At 38.2% G+C, this 22,437-nt stretch overlaps 1 protein-coding gene across 3 annotated transcripts in view; it reads right to left on the bottom strand.

Annotated features, from left to right (window-relative positions):
- Nucleotides 1-22,437, bottom strand: part of MKLN1 (muskelin 1) — a 376,956-nt gene that overhangs the window by 134,115 nt on the left and 220,404 nt on the right. For all 3 annotated transcript variants that reach the window (XM_045495670.1, XM_045495671.1, XM_045495669.1), the window contains one exon: nt 12,012-12,081. In XM_045495670.1, the coding sequence (XP_045351626.1) occupies nt 12,012-12,081 (70 nt within the window). The remainder of the gene's footprint in view (nt 1-12,011; nt 12,082-22,437) is intronic.

Genomic DNA, 22,437 nt, shown 5'->3' with positions numbered 1-22,437 from the left:
CAGGCTCTGAGCCATCAGCCCAGAGCCCGACTTGGGGCTCGAATTCATGGACCGCGAGATGGTGACCTGAGCTGAAGTCGGACGCTTAACTGACTGAGCCACCCAGGCGCCCCTAAATTTTTAATTTTTTTAACCTTTAACATCTTATTTCCCTATTTTTAGAGAGAGAGAGAGAGAACGAACACAGGCAGGGGAGGGACAGAGAGAGGGACAGACAGAGAATCCCAAGCAGGCTCTATGCCGTCAGCACAGGGCCTGACACGGGGCTCAAACTCATGAACTGTGAAATCACGACCTGAGCAAAGACCAAGAGTCAGACACTTAACCAACCGAGCCATCCAGGTACCCCAAGCAGTTAAGCATCACACTCCTGATTTCTCTTCAGGTCATGATCTGAACTGTTCATGAGTCCGAGCCCTGCATCGGAGGGAGCCTGATTGGGATTCTGTCTCCCTCTTTCTCTGTGCCTCCCCTGCTTATTCTCTCAAAATAAATAAAAATAAACAACAACAACAAAAAAGGGAAAGTGTTCCTGGAAAGTTCTTTTTTATTCTCAACTATAATCTGCAATTTTGGTTACTGTATTTTTCATTTCTATTTTGGTTCTTTTTTTTTTTTAATTCCCTGCCAAAATTTTCATTTTTTTTTCAATAAATGAAGTTTATTGTCAAATTGCTTTCCATACAACACCCAGTGCTCATCCCAAAAGGTGCCCTCCTCAATACCCATCACCCACCCTCCCCTCCCTCCCACCTCCCATTAACCCTCAGTTTGTTCTCAGTTCTTAAGAGTCTCTTATGCTTTGGCTCTCTCCCACTCTAACCTTTTTTTTTTCCCCCTTCCCCTCCCCCATGGGTTTCTGTTAAGTTTCTCAGGATCCACATAAGAGTGAAAACATATGGTATCTGTCTTTCTCTGTATGGCTTATTTCACTTAGCATAACACTCCAGTTCCATCCATGTTGTTACAAAGGTCCATATTTCATTCTTTCTCATTGCCACGTAGTACTCCATTGTGTATATAAACCACAATTTCTTTATCCATTCATCAGTTGATGGACACCTAGGCTCTTTCCATAATTTGGCTATTGTTGAGAGTGCTGCTATAAACACTGGGGTATAAGTGCCCCTATGCATCAGTACTCCTGTATCCCTTGGTAAATTCCTAGCAGTGCTATTGCTGGGTCATAGGGTAGGTCTAGTTTTAATTTTCTGAGGAACCTCCACACTGTTTTCCAGAGAAGCTGCACCAATTTGCATTCCCACCAACAGTGCAAGAGGGTTCCCGTTTCTCCACATCCTCTCCAGCATCTATAGTCTCCTGATTTGTTCGTTTTGGCCACTCTGACTGGCGTGAGGTGATATCTGAGTGTGGTTTTGATTTGTATTTCCCTGATGAGGAGCAACGTTGAGCATCTTTTCATGTGCCCGTTGGCCATCCGGATGTCTTCTTTAGAGAAGTGTCTGTTCATGTTTTCTGCCCATTTCTTCACTGGGTTATTTGTTTTTCGGGTGTGGAGTTTGGTGAGCTCTTTATGGATTTTGGATACTAGCCCTTTGTCCGATATGTCATTTGCAAATATCTTTTCCCATTCCGTTGGTTGCCTTTTAGTTTTGTTGGTTGTTTCCTTTGTTGTGCAGAAGCTTTTAATCTTCATAAGGTCCCAGTAGTTCATTTTTGCTTTTAATTCCCTTGCCTTTGGGGATGTGTCAAGTAAGAAATTGCTACAACTGAGGTCAGAGAGGTCTTTTGCTGCTTTCTCCTCTGGGGTTTTGACGGTTTCCTGTCTCACATTCAGGTCCTTTATCCACTTTGAGTTTATTTTTGTGAATGGTGTGAGAAAGCGGTCTAGTTTCAACCTTCTGCATGTTGCTGTCCAGTTCTCCCAGCACCATTTGTTAAAGAGGCTGTCTTTTTTCCATTGGATGTTCTTTCCTGCTTTGTCAAAGATGAGTTGACCATACGTTTGTGGGTCTAGTTCTGGGGTTTCTATTCTATTCCATTGGTCTATGTGTCTGTTTTTGTGCCAATACCATGCTGTCTTGATGATGACAGCTTTGTAGTAGAGGCTAAAGTTTGGGATTGTGATGCCTCCTGCTTTGGTCTTCTTCAAAATTCCTTTGGCTATTCGGGGCCTTTTGTGGTTCCATGTGAATTTTAGGATTGCTTGTTCTAGTTTCGAGAAGAATGCTGGTGCAATTTTGATTGGGATTGCATTGAATGTGTAGATAGCTTTGGGTAGTATTGACATTTTGACAATATTTATTCTTCCAATCCATGAGTGCGGAATGTTTTTTCATTTCTTTATATCTTCTTCAATTTCCCTCATAAGCTTTCTATAATTTTCGGCATTCAGATCTTTTACATCTTTGGTTAGATTTATTCCTAGGTATTTTATGCTTCTTGGTGCAATTGTGAATGGGATCAGTTTCTTTGTCTTTCTGTTGCTTCATTACTAGTGTATAAGAATGCAACTGATTTCTGTACATTGATTTTGTATCCTGCGACTGTGCTGAATTCATGTATCAGTTCTAGCAGACTTTTGGTGGAGTCTATCGGATTTTCCATGTATAATATCATGTCATCTGCAAAAAGTGAAAGCTTAACTTCATCCTTGCCAATTTTGATGCCTTTGATTTCCTTCTGTTGTCTGATTGCTGATGCTAGAACTTCCAACACTATGTTAAACAACAGCGGTGAGAGTGGACATCCCTGTCGTGTTCCTGATCTCAGGGAAAAAGCTCTCAGTTTTTCCCCATTGAGGATGATGTTAGCTGTGGGCTTTTCATGAATGGCTTTTATGATGTTTAAGTATGTTCCTTCTATCCCGACTTTCTCGAGGGTTTTTATTAAGAAAGGGTGCTGAATTTTGTCAAATGCCTTTTCTGCATCGATTGACAGGATCATATGGTTCTTATCTTTTCTTCTATTAATGTGATGTATCACGTTGATTGATTTGCGAATGTTGAACCTGCCCTGCATCCCAGGAATGAATCCCACTTGATCATGGTGAATAATTCTTTTTATATGCTGTTGAATTCGATTTGCTAGTATCTTATTGAGAATTTTTGCACCCATATTCATCAGGGATATTGGCCGGTAGTTCTCTTTTTTTACTGGGTCTCTGTCTGGTTTAGGAATCAAAGTAATACTGGCTTCATAGAATGAGTCTGGAAGTTTTCCTTCCCTTTCTATTTTTTGGAACAGCTTGAGAAGGATAGGTATTATCTCTGCTTTAAACGTCTGGTAGAACTCCCCTGGGAAGCCATCTGGTTCTGGACTCTTATTTGTTGGGAGATTTTTGATGACTGATTCAATTTCTTAGCTGGTTATAGGTCTGTTCAAGCTTTCTATTTCCTCCTGATTGAGTTTTGGAAGCCTGTGTGTGTTTAGGAATTTGTCCATTTCTTCCAGGTTGTCCAGTTTGTTGGCATATAATTTTTCATAGTATTCCCTGATAATTGCTTGTATCTCTGAGGGATTGGTTGTAATAATTCCATTTTCATTCATGATTTTATCTATTTGGGTCATCTCTCTTTTCTTTTTCAGAAGCCTGGCTAGAGGTTTATCAATTTTATTTTTTCAAAAAACCAACTCTTGGTTTCGTTGATCTGCTCTACAGTTTTTTTAGACTCTATATTGTTTATTTCTGCTCTGATCTTTATTATTTCTCTTCTTCTGCTGGATTTAGGCTGTCTTTGCTGTTCTGCTTCTATTTCCTTTAGGTGTGCTGTTAGATTTTGTATTTGGGATTTTTCTTGTTTCTTGAGATAGGCCTGGATTGCAATGTATTTTCCTCTCAGGACTGCCTTCGCTGCATCCCAAAGCGTTTGGATTGTTGTATTTTCATTTTCGTTTGTTTCCATATATTTTTTAATTTCTTCCCTTACTGCCTGGTTGACCCATTCATTCTTTAGTAGGGTGTTCTTTAACCTCCATGCTTTTGGAAATTTTCCAGACTTTTTCCTGTGGTTGATTTCAAGCTTCATAGCACTGTGGTCTGAAAGTATGCATGGTATGATTTCAATTCTTGTATACTTAGAAGGGCTGTTTTGTGACCCAGTATGTAATCTATCTTGGAGAATGTTCCATGTGCACTCGAGAAGAAAGTATATTCTGTTGCTTTCGGATGCAGAGTTCTTTTTTTTTTTTTTTTTAATATATGAAATTTATTGTCAAATTGGTTTCCATACAACACCCAGTGCTCATCCCAAAAGGTGCCCTCCTCAATACCCATCACCCACCCTCCCCTCCCTCCCACCCCCCATCAACCCTCAGTTTGTTCTCAGTTTTTAACAGTCTCTTATGCTTTGGCTCTCTCCCACTCTAACCTCTTTTTCTTTTTCCTTCCCCTCCCCCATGGGTTTCTGTTAAGTTTCTCAGGATCCACATAAGAGTGAAAACATATGGTATCTGTCTTTCCCTGTATGACTTATTTCACTTAGCATAACACTCTCCAGTTTCATCCACGTTGCTACAAAGGGCCAGATTTCATTCTTTCTCATTGCCACGTAGTACTCCATTGTGTATATAAACCACAATTTCTTTATCCATTCATCAGTGGATGGACATTTAGGCTCTTTCCATAATTTGGCTATTGTTGAGAGTGCTGCTATGAACATTGGGGTACAAGTGCCCCTATGCATCAGTACTCCTGTATCCCTTGGATAAATTCCTAGCAGTGCTATTTCTGGGTCACAGGGTAGGTCTATTTTTAATTTTCTTAGGAACCTCCACACTGCTTTCCAGAGCGGCTGCACCAATTTGCATTCCCACCAACAGTGCAAGAGGGTTCCCGTTTCTCCACATCGGATGCAGAGTTCTAAATATATCTGTCAAGTCCATCTGATCCAATGTATCATTCAGGGCCCTTGTTTCTTTATTGACCATGTGTTTAGATGATCTATCCATTTCTGTAAGTGGAGTGTTAAAGTCCCCTGCAATTACCACATTCTTATCAATAAGGTTGCTTATGTTTGTGAGCAGTTGTTTTATATATTTGGGGGCTCCTGTATTCGGCGCATAGACATTTATAATTGTTAGCTCTTCCTGATGGATAGACCCTGTAACTATTATATAATGTCCTTCTTCATCTCTTGTTACAGCTTTTAATTTAAAGTCTAGTTTGTCTGATATAAGTATGGCTACTCCAGCTTTCTTTTGGCTTCCAGTAGCATGATAAATAGCTCTCCATCCCCTCACTCTCGATCTAAAGGTGTCCTCAGGTCTAAAATGAGTCTCTTGTCGGGGCGACTGGGTGGCTCAGTCGGTTGGGTGTCCGACTTCAGCTCAGGTCACAATCTCGCGGTTCGTGAGTTCGAGCCCCGCATCGGGCTCTGGGCTGATGGCTCGGAGCTTGGAGCCTGCTTCCATTCTGTCTCCCCCTCTCTCTGCCCCTCCCCCGTTCATGCTCTGTCTCTCTCTGTCCCAAAAATAAATAAATGTTAAAAAAAAATTTTTTTTTAAATGAGTCTCTTGTAGACAGCAAATAGATGGGTCTTGTTTTTTTATCCATTCTGATACTTGTCTTTTGGTTGGCGCATTTAGTCCATTTACATTCAGTGTTATTATAGAAAGATATGGGTTTAGAGTCATTGTGATGTCTGTAGGTTTCATGCTTGTAGCGATGTCTTTGGTACTTTGTCTCACAGGATCCCCCTTAGGATCTCTTTTAGTGGTTTAGTGGTGATGAATTCCTTCAGTTTTTGTTTGGGAAGACCTTTATCTCTCCTTCTATTTTAAATGACAGACTTGCTTGATAAAGGATTCTCAGCTGCATATTTTTTCTATTTGTCACATTGAAGATCTCCTGCCATTCCTTTCTGGCCTGCCAAGTTTCAGTAGAGAGATTGGTCACAAGTCTCCCTTTATATGTTAGAGCACGTTTATCTCTAGCTGCTTTCAGAATTTTCTCTTTATCCTTGTATTTTGTCAGTTTCACTATGATATGTCGTGCAGAAGATCGATTCAAGTTACGTCTGAAGGGAGTTCTCTGTGCCTCTTGGATTTCAATGCCTTTTTCCTTCCCCAGATCAGGGAAGTTCTCAGCTATTATTTCTTCAAGTACACCTGCAGCACCTTTCCCTCTCTCTTCCTCCTCTGGAATACCAATTATGCGTAGATTATTTCTCTTTAGTGCATCACTTAGTTCTCTAATTTTCCCCTCATACTCCTGGGCTTTTTTATCTTTTTCTCAGCTTCTTCTTTTTCCATAATTTTATCTTCTAGTTCACCTATTCTCTCCTCTGCCTCTTCAATCTGAGCTGTGGTCGTCTCCATTTTATTTTGCAGCTCATTAATAGCATTTTTTAGCTCCTCCTGGCTGTTCCTTAGTCCCTTGATCTCTGTAGCAATAGATTCTTTGCTGTCCTCTATACTGTTTTCAAGCCCAGCAATTAATTTTATGACTATTATTCTAAATTCACTGTTATATTGTTTAAATCCTTTTTGATCATTTCATTAGCTGTCGTTATTTCCTGGAGATTCTTTTGAGGGGAATTCTTCCGTTTCATCATTTTGGATAGTCCCTGGAGTAGTGCGGGACTGCGGGGCACTTCCCCTGTGCTGTCTTGAATAACTTGCATTGGTGGGCGGGGCCGCAGTCAGACCTGATGTCTGCCCCCAGCCCACCGCTGGGGCCACAGTCAGACTGGTGTGTGCCTTCTCTTCCCCTCTCCTAGGGGCGGGATTCACTGTGGGGTGGCATGGCCCGTCTGGGCTACTTGCACACTGCCAGGCTTATGGTGCTGGGGATCTGGTATATTAGCTGGGGTGGATCGGCAAGGTGCACGGGGGCGGGAGGGGCAGGCTCAGCTCGCTTTTCCTTCAGAGATCCGCTTCGGGAGGGGCCCTGCAGCACCGGGAGGGAGTCAGACCCACCAGAGGGATGGATCCGCAGAAGCACAGCGTTGGGTGTTTGCACGGTGCAAGCAAGTTCCCTGGCAGGAACTGGTTCCCTTTGGGATTTTGGCTGGTGGATGGGCGAGGGAGATGGCGCTGGTGAGCGCCTTTGTTCCCCGCCAAGCTGAGCTCTGTCGTCCGGGGCTCAACAACTCTCCCTCCTGTTGTCCTCCAGCTCTCCGGTTCTCTGAGCAGAGCTGTTAGCTTATAACCTTCTAGATGTCAAGTCCCGCTTGCTGTCAGAACACACTCCATCCTGCCCCTCCGCTTTTGCAAGCCAGACTCGGGGGCTCTGCTTGGCCGGCAGGCCGCCCCTCCGCCCCAGCTGCCTCCCGCCAGTCCGTGTAGCGTGCACTGCCTCACCGCCCTTCCTACCCTCTTCCGTGGGCCTCTCATCTGCACTTGGCTCCGGAGACTCCGTTCTGCTAGTCTTCTGGCGGTTTTCTGGGTTATTTAGGCAGGTGTAGGTGGAATCTAAGTGATCAGCAGGACGCGCGGTGAGCCCAGCGTCCTCCTACGCCGCCATCTTCCTAAACTCAAAATTTTCATTATTGATTTTCATCTCTTTTTTTTCCTTTAAGACACTAAGGGCACTTATTTAAATTTTTTTTTAACGTTTATTTATTTTTGAGAGACAAAGTGTGAGCAGGGCAGGAACAGAGGGACAGGGAGACACAGAATCCGAAACAGGCTCCAGGGTCTGAGCTGTCAGCACAGAGCCCGATGGGGGGGGCCCGAACCTGCGAACCGTGAGATCGTGACCTGAGCCAAAGTTGGACGCTTAACCGAGTGAGCCACCCAGGTGCCCCTAAAGGCACTTATTTTAAAACCTGTATCTAAAATTCTATTATCTGTAAACTCGTATTTTTGGTAGATATCAAATATGGAAAACTAAAAATAACTAGATGCCAAGGATATTAACTTCCTCTAGAAGAGGTATATGTGCTGCAGGTCTATGACTAGTGACACTACCACTTCTTGATTATTTTCATCAAATTTCAAGGACTAAGATAATATGAAACTGGGCTTCCTTGTGAGGGTGAGAGTATATTTGGTTCACCCTTCCTCCTCTAACATAGCTTCAGGATCCTAAATCAGAGAAGGGAATCTATTACATTCCAGGCTCTGATTTCTGATCTTTATCTTCGTGGCCTCAAGAGTTTGTCAGAAGTGCTGTTCAGCTTTTCAGGATCTTAACCACTTCTTTAGGGGTCAGTAGATACCCAGTGGAAAAGTGGCCCCAAAGTAGGTCTCCTATCTGGGTTCCTGTATCTTTCTCATCTTGGCCCCATCACTCTTTACTTCCTTGTTACCAATACACTGCACCTTCAAAAAAAAATCTTTTTTCTTATTTCATCCTCCTTAGTAGGACAGTTGGTCAAAATTAATTTTTCTCATTAAATTTTTCATTTGAAGAAGTTTTATTTGGTTGTTTTTCAAATACGTTATATCACTTTTTTAAAGTTTCCTGTTCCTTACAAATACCTTTTATTTCTTTAAATACGGTATGTTATTTTAATTGCAGTATCTTTTAGTACATTTACTTCTTATACCTAATGTTTTTGAAGGTTTCTCTATCATTTCTTCCTAGTTCTTACTAAAGGCACCTTGTTTCCTGGTACATTTGGTTATCTTTGCGTGTGTACTGCTTACTTTCCTTGAATAATGATCTACGGAGACTACCTGAAGATTTGGGAAAGGTAACTATCTCCAGAGAGGATCTGTACTTGCTTTTATTGAGAACCTTAAGAGCACTATACATCCAGGATCACCAGGTTCATCCAGGATCATCCAGGTTTTCTTCATTTTCTCCTCCTCTACTCAGTGCCAATGTAACTCTTCCCACAGTCCCCCAGAGGTGGAGATTTCTTCTGTTTAATTATTCTGAGAATTCATCAATTTAGGGTCCCAGCTTTCATAAACTTTATGTATGTGTGCATCTTTTAAAAATTCAGCCCTTTTAGGGGCGCCTGGGTGACTCAGTCAGTTAAGCATCCGACTTCAGCTCAAGTCATGATCTTGTGGTTCTGCTGACAGCTCAGAGCCTGGAGCCTGCTTCAGATTCTGTGTCTCTCTCTCTCCCTGCCCCCTCCCCTCCCTTCCCCCCCCCCCAAATAAATAAACATTTAAAAAAATTTAAAAACTCAGCCCTTTTAGTAATGTTCAGAATATGGTTTGAGTAAAAAAAAAAAAAAAAAAGAAAAAGAAGTAAAAGAAAAAAAGAATAAGCGTTGGAATTAGTATTATTGACCTAGCTCACATCCACTAGGAGTACAAGACTACTTGCTACATATCTATACCTTAAAACTATATCCATTCTATCCCATATGGCAGTTTCACACAAAACTAAGTAAAATCAGAAATTACTTTCAATTATATTTTTTTCTGACAACACTGCTGTTCTTTGAGATTGGCTACATGGAACCCCAGTTATATCTGATGTGTAATTACAATGAGGGAAAACAGATTCATGTTACCCATTTCCATGATAAGTTAGTCTCTTTTACTTTTTTTTTAACTTATTTTTTAAAGTAGGCTCTGCATCCAGCATGGAGCCCAACATGGGGCTTGAACTCACAACCCTGAGATCAAGACCGGAGCTGAGATCAAGAGTCAGACGCTTAACTGACTGAGCCACCCAGGCATCCCAAGTTAGTCTCTTTTAAATCACAAAAACTTTAAGTAACTTCTACTCTCAGACTTAGCACATTGAATATTAATTGATTCAGGGTATTTCTTGTCTCATTAAGAGGAAAGACAATAGTTAATTCACTGCTATAAAGTTTGGCACCCCATGGGTGCTGACTAAATAATTTTTGAATAAATAAGCAAATGAATAAGTAAAAAGACATTAAGTAATACTGCCTTCAAAATACTGTTCCATAAGAAATAAAAGAAATTTCACAGTAAAGAGGTTACCACCATTTCAGTAATAATGAAAAAGATTATATTCATTAGTAAGACATAAAAACAACTGAATAAAAACAGAAACACACCAAATTTGAGGGCTCAAGTAAAATGAAAAGATGAGTAAGAAAAACATGATTGAAAACACAATGTATTCAACCTCAGTGTGAACAGGAGGGGGTGTGTACCAATAACATACAATATAACCCCACAAACAAATGCAAGAAGGTCTGAATGTAAATAGAAAAATGCAAATTAAAGCCACAGTGAGTTATAATGAAAGATCTAACAGACTGGCAAAATCTAAAAATCAGCCATATAGAAGTGATATGGAGACTGCAATGTACAGCATTTTTCCTTTTTTTTTTTATTTTTTTTTTAATGTTTTTTTATTTATTTTTGAGACAGAGAGAGACAGAGCATGAGTGGGGAAGGGACAGAGAGAGAGGGAGACAAAGAATCTGAAGCAGGCTCCAGACTCTGAGCTGTCAGCACAGAGCCAGACGCAGGGCTCGAATTCACAGACTGTGAGATCGTGACCTGAGCTGAAGTCGGACGCTTAACCAACTGAGCCATCCAGGCGTCCCTACAGCATCTTTCATATACTGTCGGCGAGAATATAAATTATACAGCCTTTTTGAACATATGATCCATCAATTGTGCTCCAAGGTATACACCATAAAGAAAATCTTATACATGTGTACCAGGAGACAACATACAAAAATGTTCATAAGCAGCCTATTCATAATAGCAAACAACTATAAAAAACTGAAAAGCCTATCAATTGCAAAATGGATAAATACATTTTGGCATATTTATACTACACTGGAATACTACACAGTAGTTAAAATTAAGAAACTACAATTATACTCAGCAACATTAATAAATATATAAATAAATAACAAAGCAAAAGAAAAGCAGATCAATATTTATAACGATTCAATTTATATTATATTTATCTAAAATCAAAGTCAGATAAAAGGACATTTATATGTTGTTTTTTGTTTGTTTTTTGAGAGAGCATGTGTGTGCGCATACAAGCTGGGGAGGGGCAGAGGGAGAGGGAGAAAGAGAATCTTCAGCAGGCTCCATGCCTAGTGCAGAGCGCAAAGCAGGGCTCCATCTTATGATTGTGAGATCATGACCTGACCCGAAATCAAGAGTCAGACACTTAGCTGATTGAGCCACCCAAGCGCCCCAATATAGGATATGTATAAACATACACATGTATGATCCTGTGAGAAAATGCTTAACATGAAATAACAGTTACTAGGAGTTGGAGAAAAATATAAGGCAGGACTCACAAGAAGCTTCAACAGGTTGTGGTTGTTTTGTAAAGACAGTTGATGAATAGATACTTGTTTTATTATTCTTTATACTATATATAAAAACTATGAATATATATTCTTTGGATGTGTATTTTGCAATTAAACATTTAAGTACCAGGTGATCCAAAAGATATGCAGTTAAAAATATATATAAAAGGAAAAATAAGTATAAATGTTAGGTTTCCAAAAATTACACTAGAAATTACACTGGAATTTACTTACCCATCTGCTTTCCTATCAGAGCATTAATTTCCTCCAGGATATGGACATATTATATGTTAATGCTTAAAGAATATAACCGAAAGAATGACTTTTTAAATTCATATGACCTCAGACAGCACTTTTCAAGGAAAGAATTTAGTTCATGGTCTTGATATCATCTAAATATACCACTTTAGTAAAACAACAAACTATATTAAGTTTATTTTCCCTAAAAGGCAGTCATGGAGTCCAAGTCCATTTACAGACCGACTTGAGTTTGAATACAATAGAAGTCACAACATCTTCTTAGATCAGCACTGAGATCAGTTACTGCTCAAAATAGTAACAGCACCTAAGCCAGTTCTTTTCATTAACATTTTCCTCAAAAGGTATCAAGAAACTTAATTTTGCATCATTAGTTATCTGGAAAAAACACATATTAGATTTTAAATGCTCCAGGAGACACAAGTAAGCCTATGTTTCATCAAATTCCACACTGCATTTGTCTATGAAATAAACATTCTTTCAAAACTAAAAAAAAACAAAAAACAAAATAAAAATCTACCTCACATTTTCAAAGACTGAATAAATTATTAATGGATTCCAGATAATTGCTGTCAATTAAATGCCTATTTAAATTTTGACTTCTAAATGGTATCAGGAGCTTCATCTTACCTGGGGAGGATAGTTGCTCTCTGAGGACCACCTTGAAGATTGGTCATTTGGTTTATCCACTAAAATGTTCCTGAAATAAAGAAAATTATAGCAAATAATTAAAATTATAAGTGAATATGGGGGATGCGTGGGTGGCTCAGTCAGTTAAGTGTCCGAATCTTGATTTTGGCTCAGGTCATGATCTCATAGTTTATGAGTTTGAGCCCTGTGTCAGGCTCTCTGAACTGATAGGACAGAGCCTGCTTGGGATTCACTCTCTCTCCCTCTCTCTCTCTGCCCCTCTCTGCTCACTCTCTCTCTCTGTCTCTCAAAGTAACTAAAACTTAAAAAAAAAAATAAAATTACAAGTGAATATGAATATGCAAAAAGAGGAATAACCTACCAGATGCTGAAATTACCATACGTATATAATGTTTGGAGCTTGAACAGAAAGAGAAAATAAAACAGAATAAGGAACAGAAAAGCTCTAGTATATATAAGATTTTGAAAATATGATAAAGGTAGCATTTCAAACAATGGAGAAAAAAGCAAGAAAAAATATACTTCTGCTTCATACCAAGTGACAAAGTGAACAGTACATACATTTAAGGTGAAAAAACAAAATACCTAAGAATAAATAAATTACCATATATACACATAATATATATCACTATATTACACAATTATATTGTTATATGTTATATATATAATACATATATTAACATCATATATGCATATGTATATACATACAATCAATCTTTAGATTAAGAAGTCTTTAAAGTACAGCATCTGAATCAGAACTCTGGGTGAAAAAAAGGAACTGATGTAAGTAACTTTAGAAGATGGTGCCTTCACCGGAAACTATAAGGCTAAAGACAAATGGAACCATATATAAAAACTGTACTTTATTTTATAAAGTTGTTTTCTAAGATATATGGGTTAATTCTGAAATAGTTTACATGTAATGTATACTGGAGTTGAATAAATAAGTAAATGGATGGCAGATGGTGGGAGCCAAGCTTCTCACTTTGGAGTGGAAAGTTACAGAAAAGCAAAGGGAGGATGGTTAGAATGAACCCTGAGGTACTGGATCAGAGCCAGAGACATCAATCACTGTGAACTCATGTTTAGTTTAATATGGACACAGATAAATATAAAAGTAATTATAGATATATATGTGCATGTATGCACACACACCACAGTTTTTCCTAACTCTGTTTATTAAAAGGGACTAGAATTAGTGACACCCCAGTAGCAATGAGCACTCACAGGACCCAGAGCTTGGTTTCTACATAATATACCCCAATAAAAGAAAATAGGGATTCTAGGGGAAATGGCTGGTTCTAGGATTGGAACAGGGTTCAAAAGATAAACCTGGAGCATCCTGTAGCACTCAAAAAAATTAAAAAATAAAGGATGGAGACATATCAAAAAGACACAGAGAAACCAAAATAAAAGAATGAAAGAATGAATGGCCAAGGCTGAAATAATTTAAATAACAAAATAAATAGTGTAGTACTGGATTATAACCAAAGAATATAATAAATATCCATGAGTCCATACTAATATAATCCCACTCTAATCATCCAACAAACTCAAATTGAAGAACATTCAACAAAATATATACTAATACTCCTCAAAACCCTAAATATAATGAAAAACAAGGAAAGAATGAAAACTTGTCACAGACCAGAGGCAAGTAAAGAGACATTTGATAACTAACAGTAATGATAGTTTATTTATTTTTTCTTAGTAATCTCTACAGCCAATGCAGGGTTTGAACTCATGACCCCAAGATCAAGAGTCACATGCTCTTCCAACTGAGCCAGCCAGGTGCTTCAAAAGTAGTAAGTATAAACATAAACATAAATACTTATTTATCTTCAATGTACAGATTAGGAAACTCAGAGAGATCAACTAATTTGCCTAAATATACAAACACCTAAGTAAGGATTTGAACCCAAGGCCATCTGACTCCAAAGTCAATGCTCTTAATTATTATACTCCACAGCTTGAGAATTATTCCACTTCTTGGAACTTAACCAAAAAAATAATCCAGGGGATATAAATCATCCACATTCATCACAGCACAGTTTATAATAGCAAACTGTAAGCAACCTAATCATGTAACAATAAGGAATTAATTAGACAAATTATGACATAACTGTGTTACAGAATACCATGTACTCATGATCTACAGGCTAACTTTAATGTCACTGGAAAATGTTCACTACACAGTAAGTGAAGAGAAAAAGTAGTTTATAGTGTGTGTGTATATATGACAAATCAAGTATTTTAAGTAATAATATTCATACATGGAGAGATAAGTTAAAGAACATGTACTAAATTGTCAGTGTCACTTTCAGTGATGAGATTACATGGACTTTTCCCCTTTTCTGTACTATTCAAGCTTTCTAAAATTAACACACAGTACTTTCATAATAAAAAAAGTTTTTTTAAAAAAGAATGAATGATAAAACAAAATGAAGATAACCCTACACAAAAAAATTGTACTGCAGTTAAAAGCTAAAGCTAAAAAACCAGGATTAAAAAAAAAAATCACTGACATGAATGTTATAAAGCATGCAAGAAAATTGAACATAGAACTATAATAAAATGGGACCACAAAAAAATCATTCATGTTAATGAACGACATGAGGGAGTTTAACCAGTCATAACTGAAAGATGAGCAGATGGACCACTAAATGCAAAGTCAAAGAGGCCAAACAGTTGCAATATGTTGTGGTCTTGTGAATTTTGAAATGCCTATTAAATAGTGTTTTGGAGATTCAGCAGTTGGGTATCTGAGGCTAAAACTCAGGGGAAAATACATGTATCTTTAGGGACATCAGTACATCATAGCTAAAATATTTAAAGCCATGATACTGAATAGGATGACCTAAGGCCTGAAATGGAGCTAGAGAAGCCAAAGGACTCATTAAGCTATGGAGGTCCATCATTTTGGGGGTCTAGATGAGAAAGGTCAAGCAAAGGAAACTAAAAAGGGACAAAGGTGAAGAAAACAGAAACTCAGAAAAGTGTGGATGCCAAATGAAAATATTTTAAGTAAAGAAGTGAAAAACTACATAAAATGCTGCTGAGAAGATAGGGACTAGGTGTATTCACCCTCATATGCCTCACTCCAAGGCTAAATGCTGCTACATACAAAGTGCTTAATAAATATTTGATAATGATATGAACAGATAAATAAGTAGCACTACAAAGAAAAATTAAAATAGAACCATCAAAGCATAAAATATATTAATCATACTTATTACCTGCAACTTAAGCTTATACTAAGTCAAAATGAATGATAAATGGGGCAACTGGCTGGCTCCATTGGTGGAGTATGCAGCTCTTGATCTCAGGATTGTGAGTTTGAGCCCCACTTTGGGTGTAGAGAATACTTTAAAATTTTTAAAAATAAATAAAGGACAAATAAAATACAAGTCAGAAATAAAGTGAGGTTAGCCTGAGGTGGTTTGGAAAGATGGAGGCTTGAATATATTCCTGATAATCTCCAGTCACAACATTGGGTCAACTACTAAGCACCTCTCCTGCCTGTGCACAGCAGGTGACAGAGCCCAGAATCAGAACTTTAAGAACCATAACAAAAGCTTGGCCATAGGAATATCAAAAGACCCATGGACATCTCTCTCCCCAGTAGAAAGGCATCAACTGCATGAGCATTTCTGGGACAATCTGCTCGTCTCCCTGGCTCACAAAGAGCTTCAGGAGAGCTAACCGATTGGGTTCCCTTTACCACTAAACTTGAGAATCCTCTTAGCTGAGGATATCCAGATACTGAGAGATGTCTCCTGGTAACCCACAGAGAACTAGCAACGTACAAAAAGACTGCTGGTCTACCCGCTATCTGAGGTATGAGAAGCTTTACCCAAAGAGCACACAACACAAGAAAGCTTGCATAGAAGAATAAATGCAAAAAGAGAGCCAAGAAATCTTTTAAGAAAGAATAGTGAGAGGAAGTCATGTTATCAGCTTTTAAAAACACTTCAAATCCCTAGAATTAAAAACAGTAGGGAATGGTATAGAAACAGACATATTTCAGAGAAACAAAAACCCAGAAATTGAGCCCAGTGTATAATAGAATTTAATATTTGATAAAGGCGGTATTTTATTTCATTGGGAAATGGTAGTTCATAGTTAAATGATGCTTATGCAACTGATGGGAGAAAATAAGTTAACTCCTAACTAATACAAAATTAATGTCAGTTAACAATTTTAACATACATACATACATATACAAAAATCTTAGGAAAAGTACTTAGGGGCCAATATATGCAACCAAAAGTGTTAGATCTTTTTGCCAAGAAACTAGAAGGTGTGAAAAAAAATAACTATTTGATTATGAAAAAAACTTTTAAAACACCATAAAGAAAACCCAGAAACAAATAGAAAAAAATGTTTGCAACTCATAGGAGTAATAAGGTATTTATATCTAAAATATGAAAAATATTATTTCACATTGATAATAAGACAAACACAATGGAAAAGCAGAATAAATGATACTAAAATCATTAAAATAACCAATAAACAGCAACAAAAATTAACAAAAGATATTCTTTTTCATCCATCAAATTGATTAAATTAGATCCCTACTATCAGGAAATCAGGTAGAAAAAGGTAGACATGTCCATTACCCTAGGCTTTATGGAAAGTTAATATGCAGCATCTATTAAAACTTTCAATGTTCATATTCTTTTCCTTAGCACTCTCATTTCAGAATCTATCCCATAAAAATAAAATCATCAGTACATAAGGACATATGTATACAGACTTGTATATATGAATCTGTTTAATGCAGCATTTTTACAGTATCAGAGAAAATAAATTATAGAACATATAAACCATGGAACATTATACATTATACCAGAGAAAATAAATTACAGAACATACAAACCATAGAATATTAAAGAATATTTCAGGAGTGCCTGAGTGGCTCAGTCGGTTAAGCATCCGACATCAGCTAAGGGCATGATCTCACAGTTCACAGGTTCAAGCCCCCTGGGGCTCTGTGCTGACCTGGAGCCTGCTTCAGATTCTGTGTCTCCCTCTCTCTGCCCCTCCCTCACTCACACTCTCTCTCTCCCTCTCTCAAAAATAAATAAACATTAAAAAAAATTTTTTAAGGATATTTCAGTTCTATGTCAGCTAAGTGGGGAGAAATTTCTGCAATGTAAGATACAAAGAAGCATGTATGATTCTATCATTGTTAACAAAAACCTATTAGTTATATATCTGTATACAATTCAATTAACAAGCATGGTATGACCTAAATTTATATCAAGTTTATAAAGCAAGCACAGATACAATAAGCCTAAAATGGAACATAAGTACTATTAAGGGACTTTAACATTATTTATATAAACAGTAAAAATCATTATTGTAAAAATATGACAGTTGAGATGTTGACAAACTTTCCGTATTTCTGGCAAACTGACTACACTAAGTAAGATCAGATAATCAAGTCGGGGTCAATCTTTCTTTCTTATTAAAGACATAGGAGATGCAGAAGCAAATAATAAGGGCTTGTTGGCTCTTAAAATTTTTAAGTGACAGGTTATCTCCCAAAGCTTAAAGTCAATGGTAGATTGTTTTTAATTCTCCCTCCTGAATGTTCCTTTCCTCAATCCATTTCTGCTCTCCTGCAAAGCAAATTAGAAAGGAGATCAAGGCAGTGGCTATTAACATCAGTCCTTCACCAACAGTAACAGAGGCACTTATGGAAGCATTCTATAAAACATGTTCATTTAATTATCCTTCCTGGTGTACTTCCTAAAGACCTTTTGAAATCCACCGCTACTACTGGCATAATATAATAGTTTTTCCTTCTTTTAATTCTGAGGAATGAGCAAGAGACATTAACCTCTAATGCTAAACATGTCAATCACAATAGCATAGTTTCTAAAAGGAGAAATACCCCATCTACATCCTCTACTGAAGGAGCAATCCTAGACAGTGATGTTTTATACCTGTGACTTTCCCTAACAACTATCTAAAGGACAGTTAATCTAGACTGGCAAATGACCAATGATGAAAAAGCAGAAGACAAAAAAAAAAAAAAAAAAGTATAAGTAAACAGAACCATTGAAACAGCAAAAAGATATACAGAATAAGAATAAAGGAACAGAAAAAGAACAGAAAGCAGAAGCCAGTCAGTAGTGAGATAAGAATGCAGCAGACAGGGACGCATGGGTAGCTCAGTCAGTTAAGTGTCTGACTTCAGCTCAGCTCATGATCTCATGGTTCGTTGAGTTCGAGCCCCTCGTCGGGCTCTGTGCTGACAGCTCAGAGCCTGGAGCCTGCTTTGGATTCTGTGTTTCCCTGTCTCTCTGCCCCTCACCCGCTAGCGCTGTCTCTCTCCCAAAACTGAATAAACGTTAAAAAAAAAAGATTGCAGCAGACCAAAAAAAAAATTTTTTTACTATTGTCTGAAAAAATAAATGACAAGCAAAGAAAAAAGTTATAGAAAACACAATTCAGTATAGAAACTATAGGATTCAAATAATAATGATTAATATAGTAAGGTTAAGTATTTGCCATTCTAAAATATACTTGGGGTTCCTGGGTGGCTCGGTCGATTAAGCCTCTGACTTCGGTTCAGGTCATGATCTCTTGGTTCTAATGAGTTCCAGCCCCAGATTGGCCTGTGTGTTGAAAGCTCAGAGCCTGGACCCTGCTTCGGATTCTGTGTCTCCCTCTCTCTCTGCGCCACCCCCCCACCTCCACCCCCCGCTGCTTGTGCTCACGCTCGCTAGCTCTCTCAAAAAATAAAATAAAATACACTTAAAATACAAAATGCAAATAATAACTGAATACTGGTCAAGAGGAACTGATAAGGAAGATGGGCTGAGGACTAAAACGACTTTCCATGTTCACCAGGGTTTCTAAAACATACATTTTAATTTAATTTTACTTATTTGTTTAAATGTTTATTCATTTATTTTGAGAAAGAAAGAGAGCAGGAGAGAGGGAGGGGTAGAGAGAGAGGGAGGGGTAGAGAGAGAGGGAGAGAGAATCCTAAGCAAGCTCTGTGCTGTCAGCGCAGAGCCAACACGGGGCTCAAACTCACGAACTGTGAGATCACGACCTGAGCTGAAATCAAAGGGCAGATGCTTAACCAACGGAACCACCCAGGCGCTCCAAAGTACATTTTAAAATTAAAATGTAATTTTTCATTCCTACCAATGCAGAATGAAAACTGAGGGCAATAAAAATGAGCCACATTAAGCCTTCAGACACAGAATACACAGACAAAGCTGTGAGTAATTAAATTCTTCAATAAGGACTATAAAATTTATAGTGAAACACATGGGCAAGTGAAATATGTAATACAGTGTTAACTTTTTCCAAGTTATGTCTCTATTTTGCATATTTTAAACTGTACTAAATATACACTATCAATTAAACATCAGAAACAAACTATTAAAATTCATCATGAGAAGACAATTTATTGGACATTTTGAGTTCAAATCAGCAAATTAAAAACCTTTTTTTGATTAAACATGCTCAAACCATAAGCCTACCCAGCAATACCTTTAAAATTTTTTTTTTCAACGTTTATTTATTTTTGGGACAGAGAGAGACAGAGCATGAACGGGGGAGGGGCAGAGAGAGAGGGAGACACAGAATCGGAAACAGGCTCCAGGCTCTGAGCCATCAGCCCAGAGCCCGACGCGGGGCTCGAACTCCCGGACCGCGAGATCGTGACCTGGCTGAAGTCGGACGCTTAACCGACTGCACCACCCAGGCGCCCCAGCAATACCTTTTAAATTACTGCTCTTAAGAATACTTTAAATAAAAAGCAGCACTTGGGCAAAAAAAAATGGAGCATTTAACATTTTTTTTCTGCTAATGGATGCTCAGAATACTTATTGGTAAATCCAGTCGATTTTAAATTCAGAGTTTCAGATACTCAAATACTTTGATGTGAAGAAGTCAGTCCAGAAGAGTATTTAAGGATTCAAGTCTGGAATATTTTCCTTTTAGTAGCTTAAAAACACCATACTAAAACGGGTGCCCTTTTTTGTTGAATGATGATTTAAACTTTGACTGGGAATCAAAAGATTACAGAGGTGGCCACTAATTGGTTGGGTGACCTTGAGCACATCACATCATCTCTCAGGATTTTAATTCCTTTATCTGAAGTACAAAGAGAAAGGCTGAATTCCTTGGTCTTAAGTTTCTTCCAGCTTTAATCAGAGTGGCAGCATTGCACAATTCTGCAAAACACCACTCACGAAGCCATGCTAACATTCTACAATTCTGTGAAAAGCCTTTTACATCCTTGCTCTAAGTATCATGTATAATCCTCTTCCTACATAGCAGTCAATAACAACACACAACCCAGTGATTAAATAGTTTCCATTATGTGTGAACACTGCTGGGGTACCAGCGTAACAGTACAAGAATGGGTACCTGTGGCCAAAGAGGTACCTGTGTATTTTTTTTTAATTATGTTGTTATGTATTTAAAAAAAATTTTTTTAATGTTTATTTTTGAGAGAGAGACAGACAGAGAGAAAGCAAGTAAGGTAGGAGCAGAGAGAGAGGGAGACAGAATCTGTCTGGAGCAGGCTCCAGGCTCAGCACAGAGCCCTACGCAGGGCTCAAACTCACAAACGGCAAGATCGTGACCTGAGCAGAAGTTGGGCGCTTAACCGACTGAGCCACCCAGGAGCCCTATTATATCTATCTTTTAATAAACAGTAAATGGAAATAACATAAAACTTAGAAAAAAATTATACAATAAAAAGTAATTCAAATTTTAAAAACAGAAATCAACTCAAATCAATTTTGAATATCCACAGCTATAGAAAGTTAAAGAGTATACTATAAAAATAATAGCTTCTCCAAAAATTACTTGTACATATCACAGAGGTTTAGACTCCTTTCCAAATACTTCCCAATTTTCACACAGAAGCATGGTAGGGAGGGGGCCTATTATAAGCTGAAGTTACTTAATTCAACAAATATTTACTGAGTCCTATATGCCAGACGTTGCGTTGGGCTCCAGGAATATAGTGGTATATAAAACAGGATCCCCACTTGTTTCTAAAAATTATTTTCAACTTTATTTATTTATTTTGAGAGACAGCACAGGAACAAGCAAGGGAGGAGCAGACAGAGAGGGAGAGAGAGAATCCCAAGCAGGCTCTGCACTGTCATCACAGAGCCCAATGTGGGGCTCAAACTCACAAGTCATGAGATCATAACCTGAGCCAAAACCAACAGTCAGATGCTTAATCAACTGAGCCACCCAGGTGCAGACAGGATTCCCACTTGTGATACTAATGTTCAAATGAGAAGCAATAGAAAACAAGTAGAGTTGTGAACAAGATAATTATAGACTATAAAAAGTGTTATAAAAGAAACAATGGGGTGCCTGGGTGGTTCAGTCTGTTAAGTGCTTTTGTTTTCACCTCAGGTAATGATCTCACCATTTGTGAGTTGGAGCCTGGTTTGTGAGTCTGAGGCCCGAGTCAGGCTCTGGGCTCTAAGCTGTCAATGCAGAGCCTGCTTGGGATTCTCTCCCCTCTATCTCTGCCCCTCCCCCACTCTCACCCAGAGGAAGTCTCCCTCCCTCTCTCTCTCTTGCTCTCAAAATAAATAAACATTAAAAAAAAAAATTTTTTTTTTTTAAGAAACAAACAAGGAATTGAGATACAGCAGGGGAGTTCATTTAAACCCTCTGAAAAAATGCTAACTATTCTAATTTAAAGGAACAACCCAAAAATGAAAGTAAAATCAATTCTTTACAAAGCAATCAACAAGTTTAAAATTCTAGCAACAGGAAATAATCTGGCGAGAGAAATTTGAGAACTGAATAAAGTCAGATAATGTTCTCACAGGCTCTAAGATGAGGTAAATGCAAAGAAGGTAGGAAATCTCTAAGGGGCTGAGAACATTAAAAAAAAGGGTGAGTCTAGACCCTAAGAGGATTTCAGAACTATCCCACAAACATGCTCTTACTTTTAGAAGAACAGAGACTCACTCTGTGAAAAGAAACTGTGAGGAACAGAAAATAAATTAAACAAAGAATAAAGAATGTCGACTCCAGGAGAGATCAGAGTCATATTCTACGTAGGCAGAGATCTAAGTCACACAGACTTAAAATAGCACAACAACAAAATACATTTAAAGGTGACTCTTCAGAAAGCAAAATACCCGGAAAACATAGTTATAAAGGTAAAAAAAAAAAAAAAAAACAAAAAAAAAACCCTCAGTACATCTCAAAAGCCCCAAAATTTTTTTAATTAATGTTTTTTATTTTTGAGAGAGAGAGAAAGAGAGAACACCGAGCAGGGAAGGGGCAGAGAGAGAGGGAGACACATAATCTGAAGCAGGCTCCAGGATCTGAGCTGTCAGCACAGAGCCCAACGTGGTGGTCGAACTCCAATTTTTAAAATACTTCACAAAGCTCAAAA

The sequence above is a fragment of the Leopardus geoffroyi genome, chromosome A2 (assembly GCF_018350155.1).
Source record: "Leopardus geoffroyi isolate Oge1 chromosome A2, O.geoffroyi_Oge1_pat1.0, whole genome shotgun sequence".
In the NCBI taxonomy this organism is placed as follows: domain Eukaryota; kingdom Metazoa; phylum Chordata; class Mammalia; order Carnivora; family Felidae; genus Leopardus; species Leopardus geoffroyi.
The sequence above is the reverse complement of the archived record's forward strand: the minus strand, read 5'-3'. Positions and strand labels throughout refer to the sequence as shown.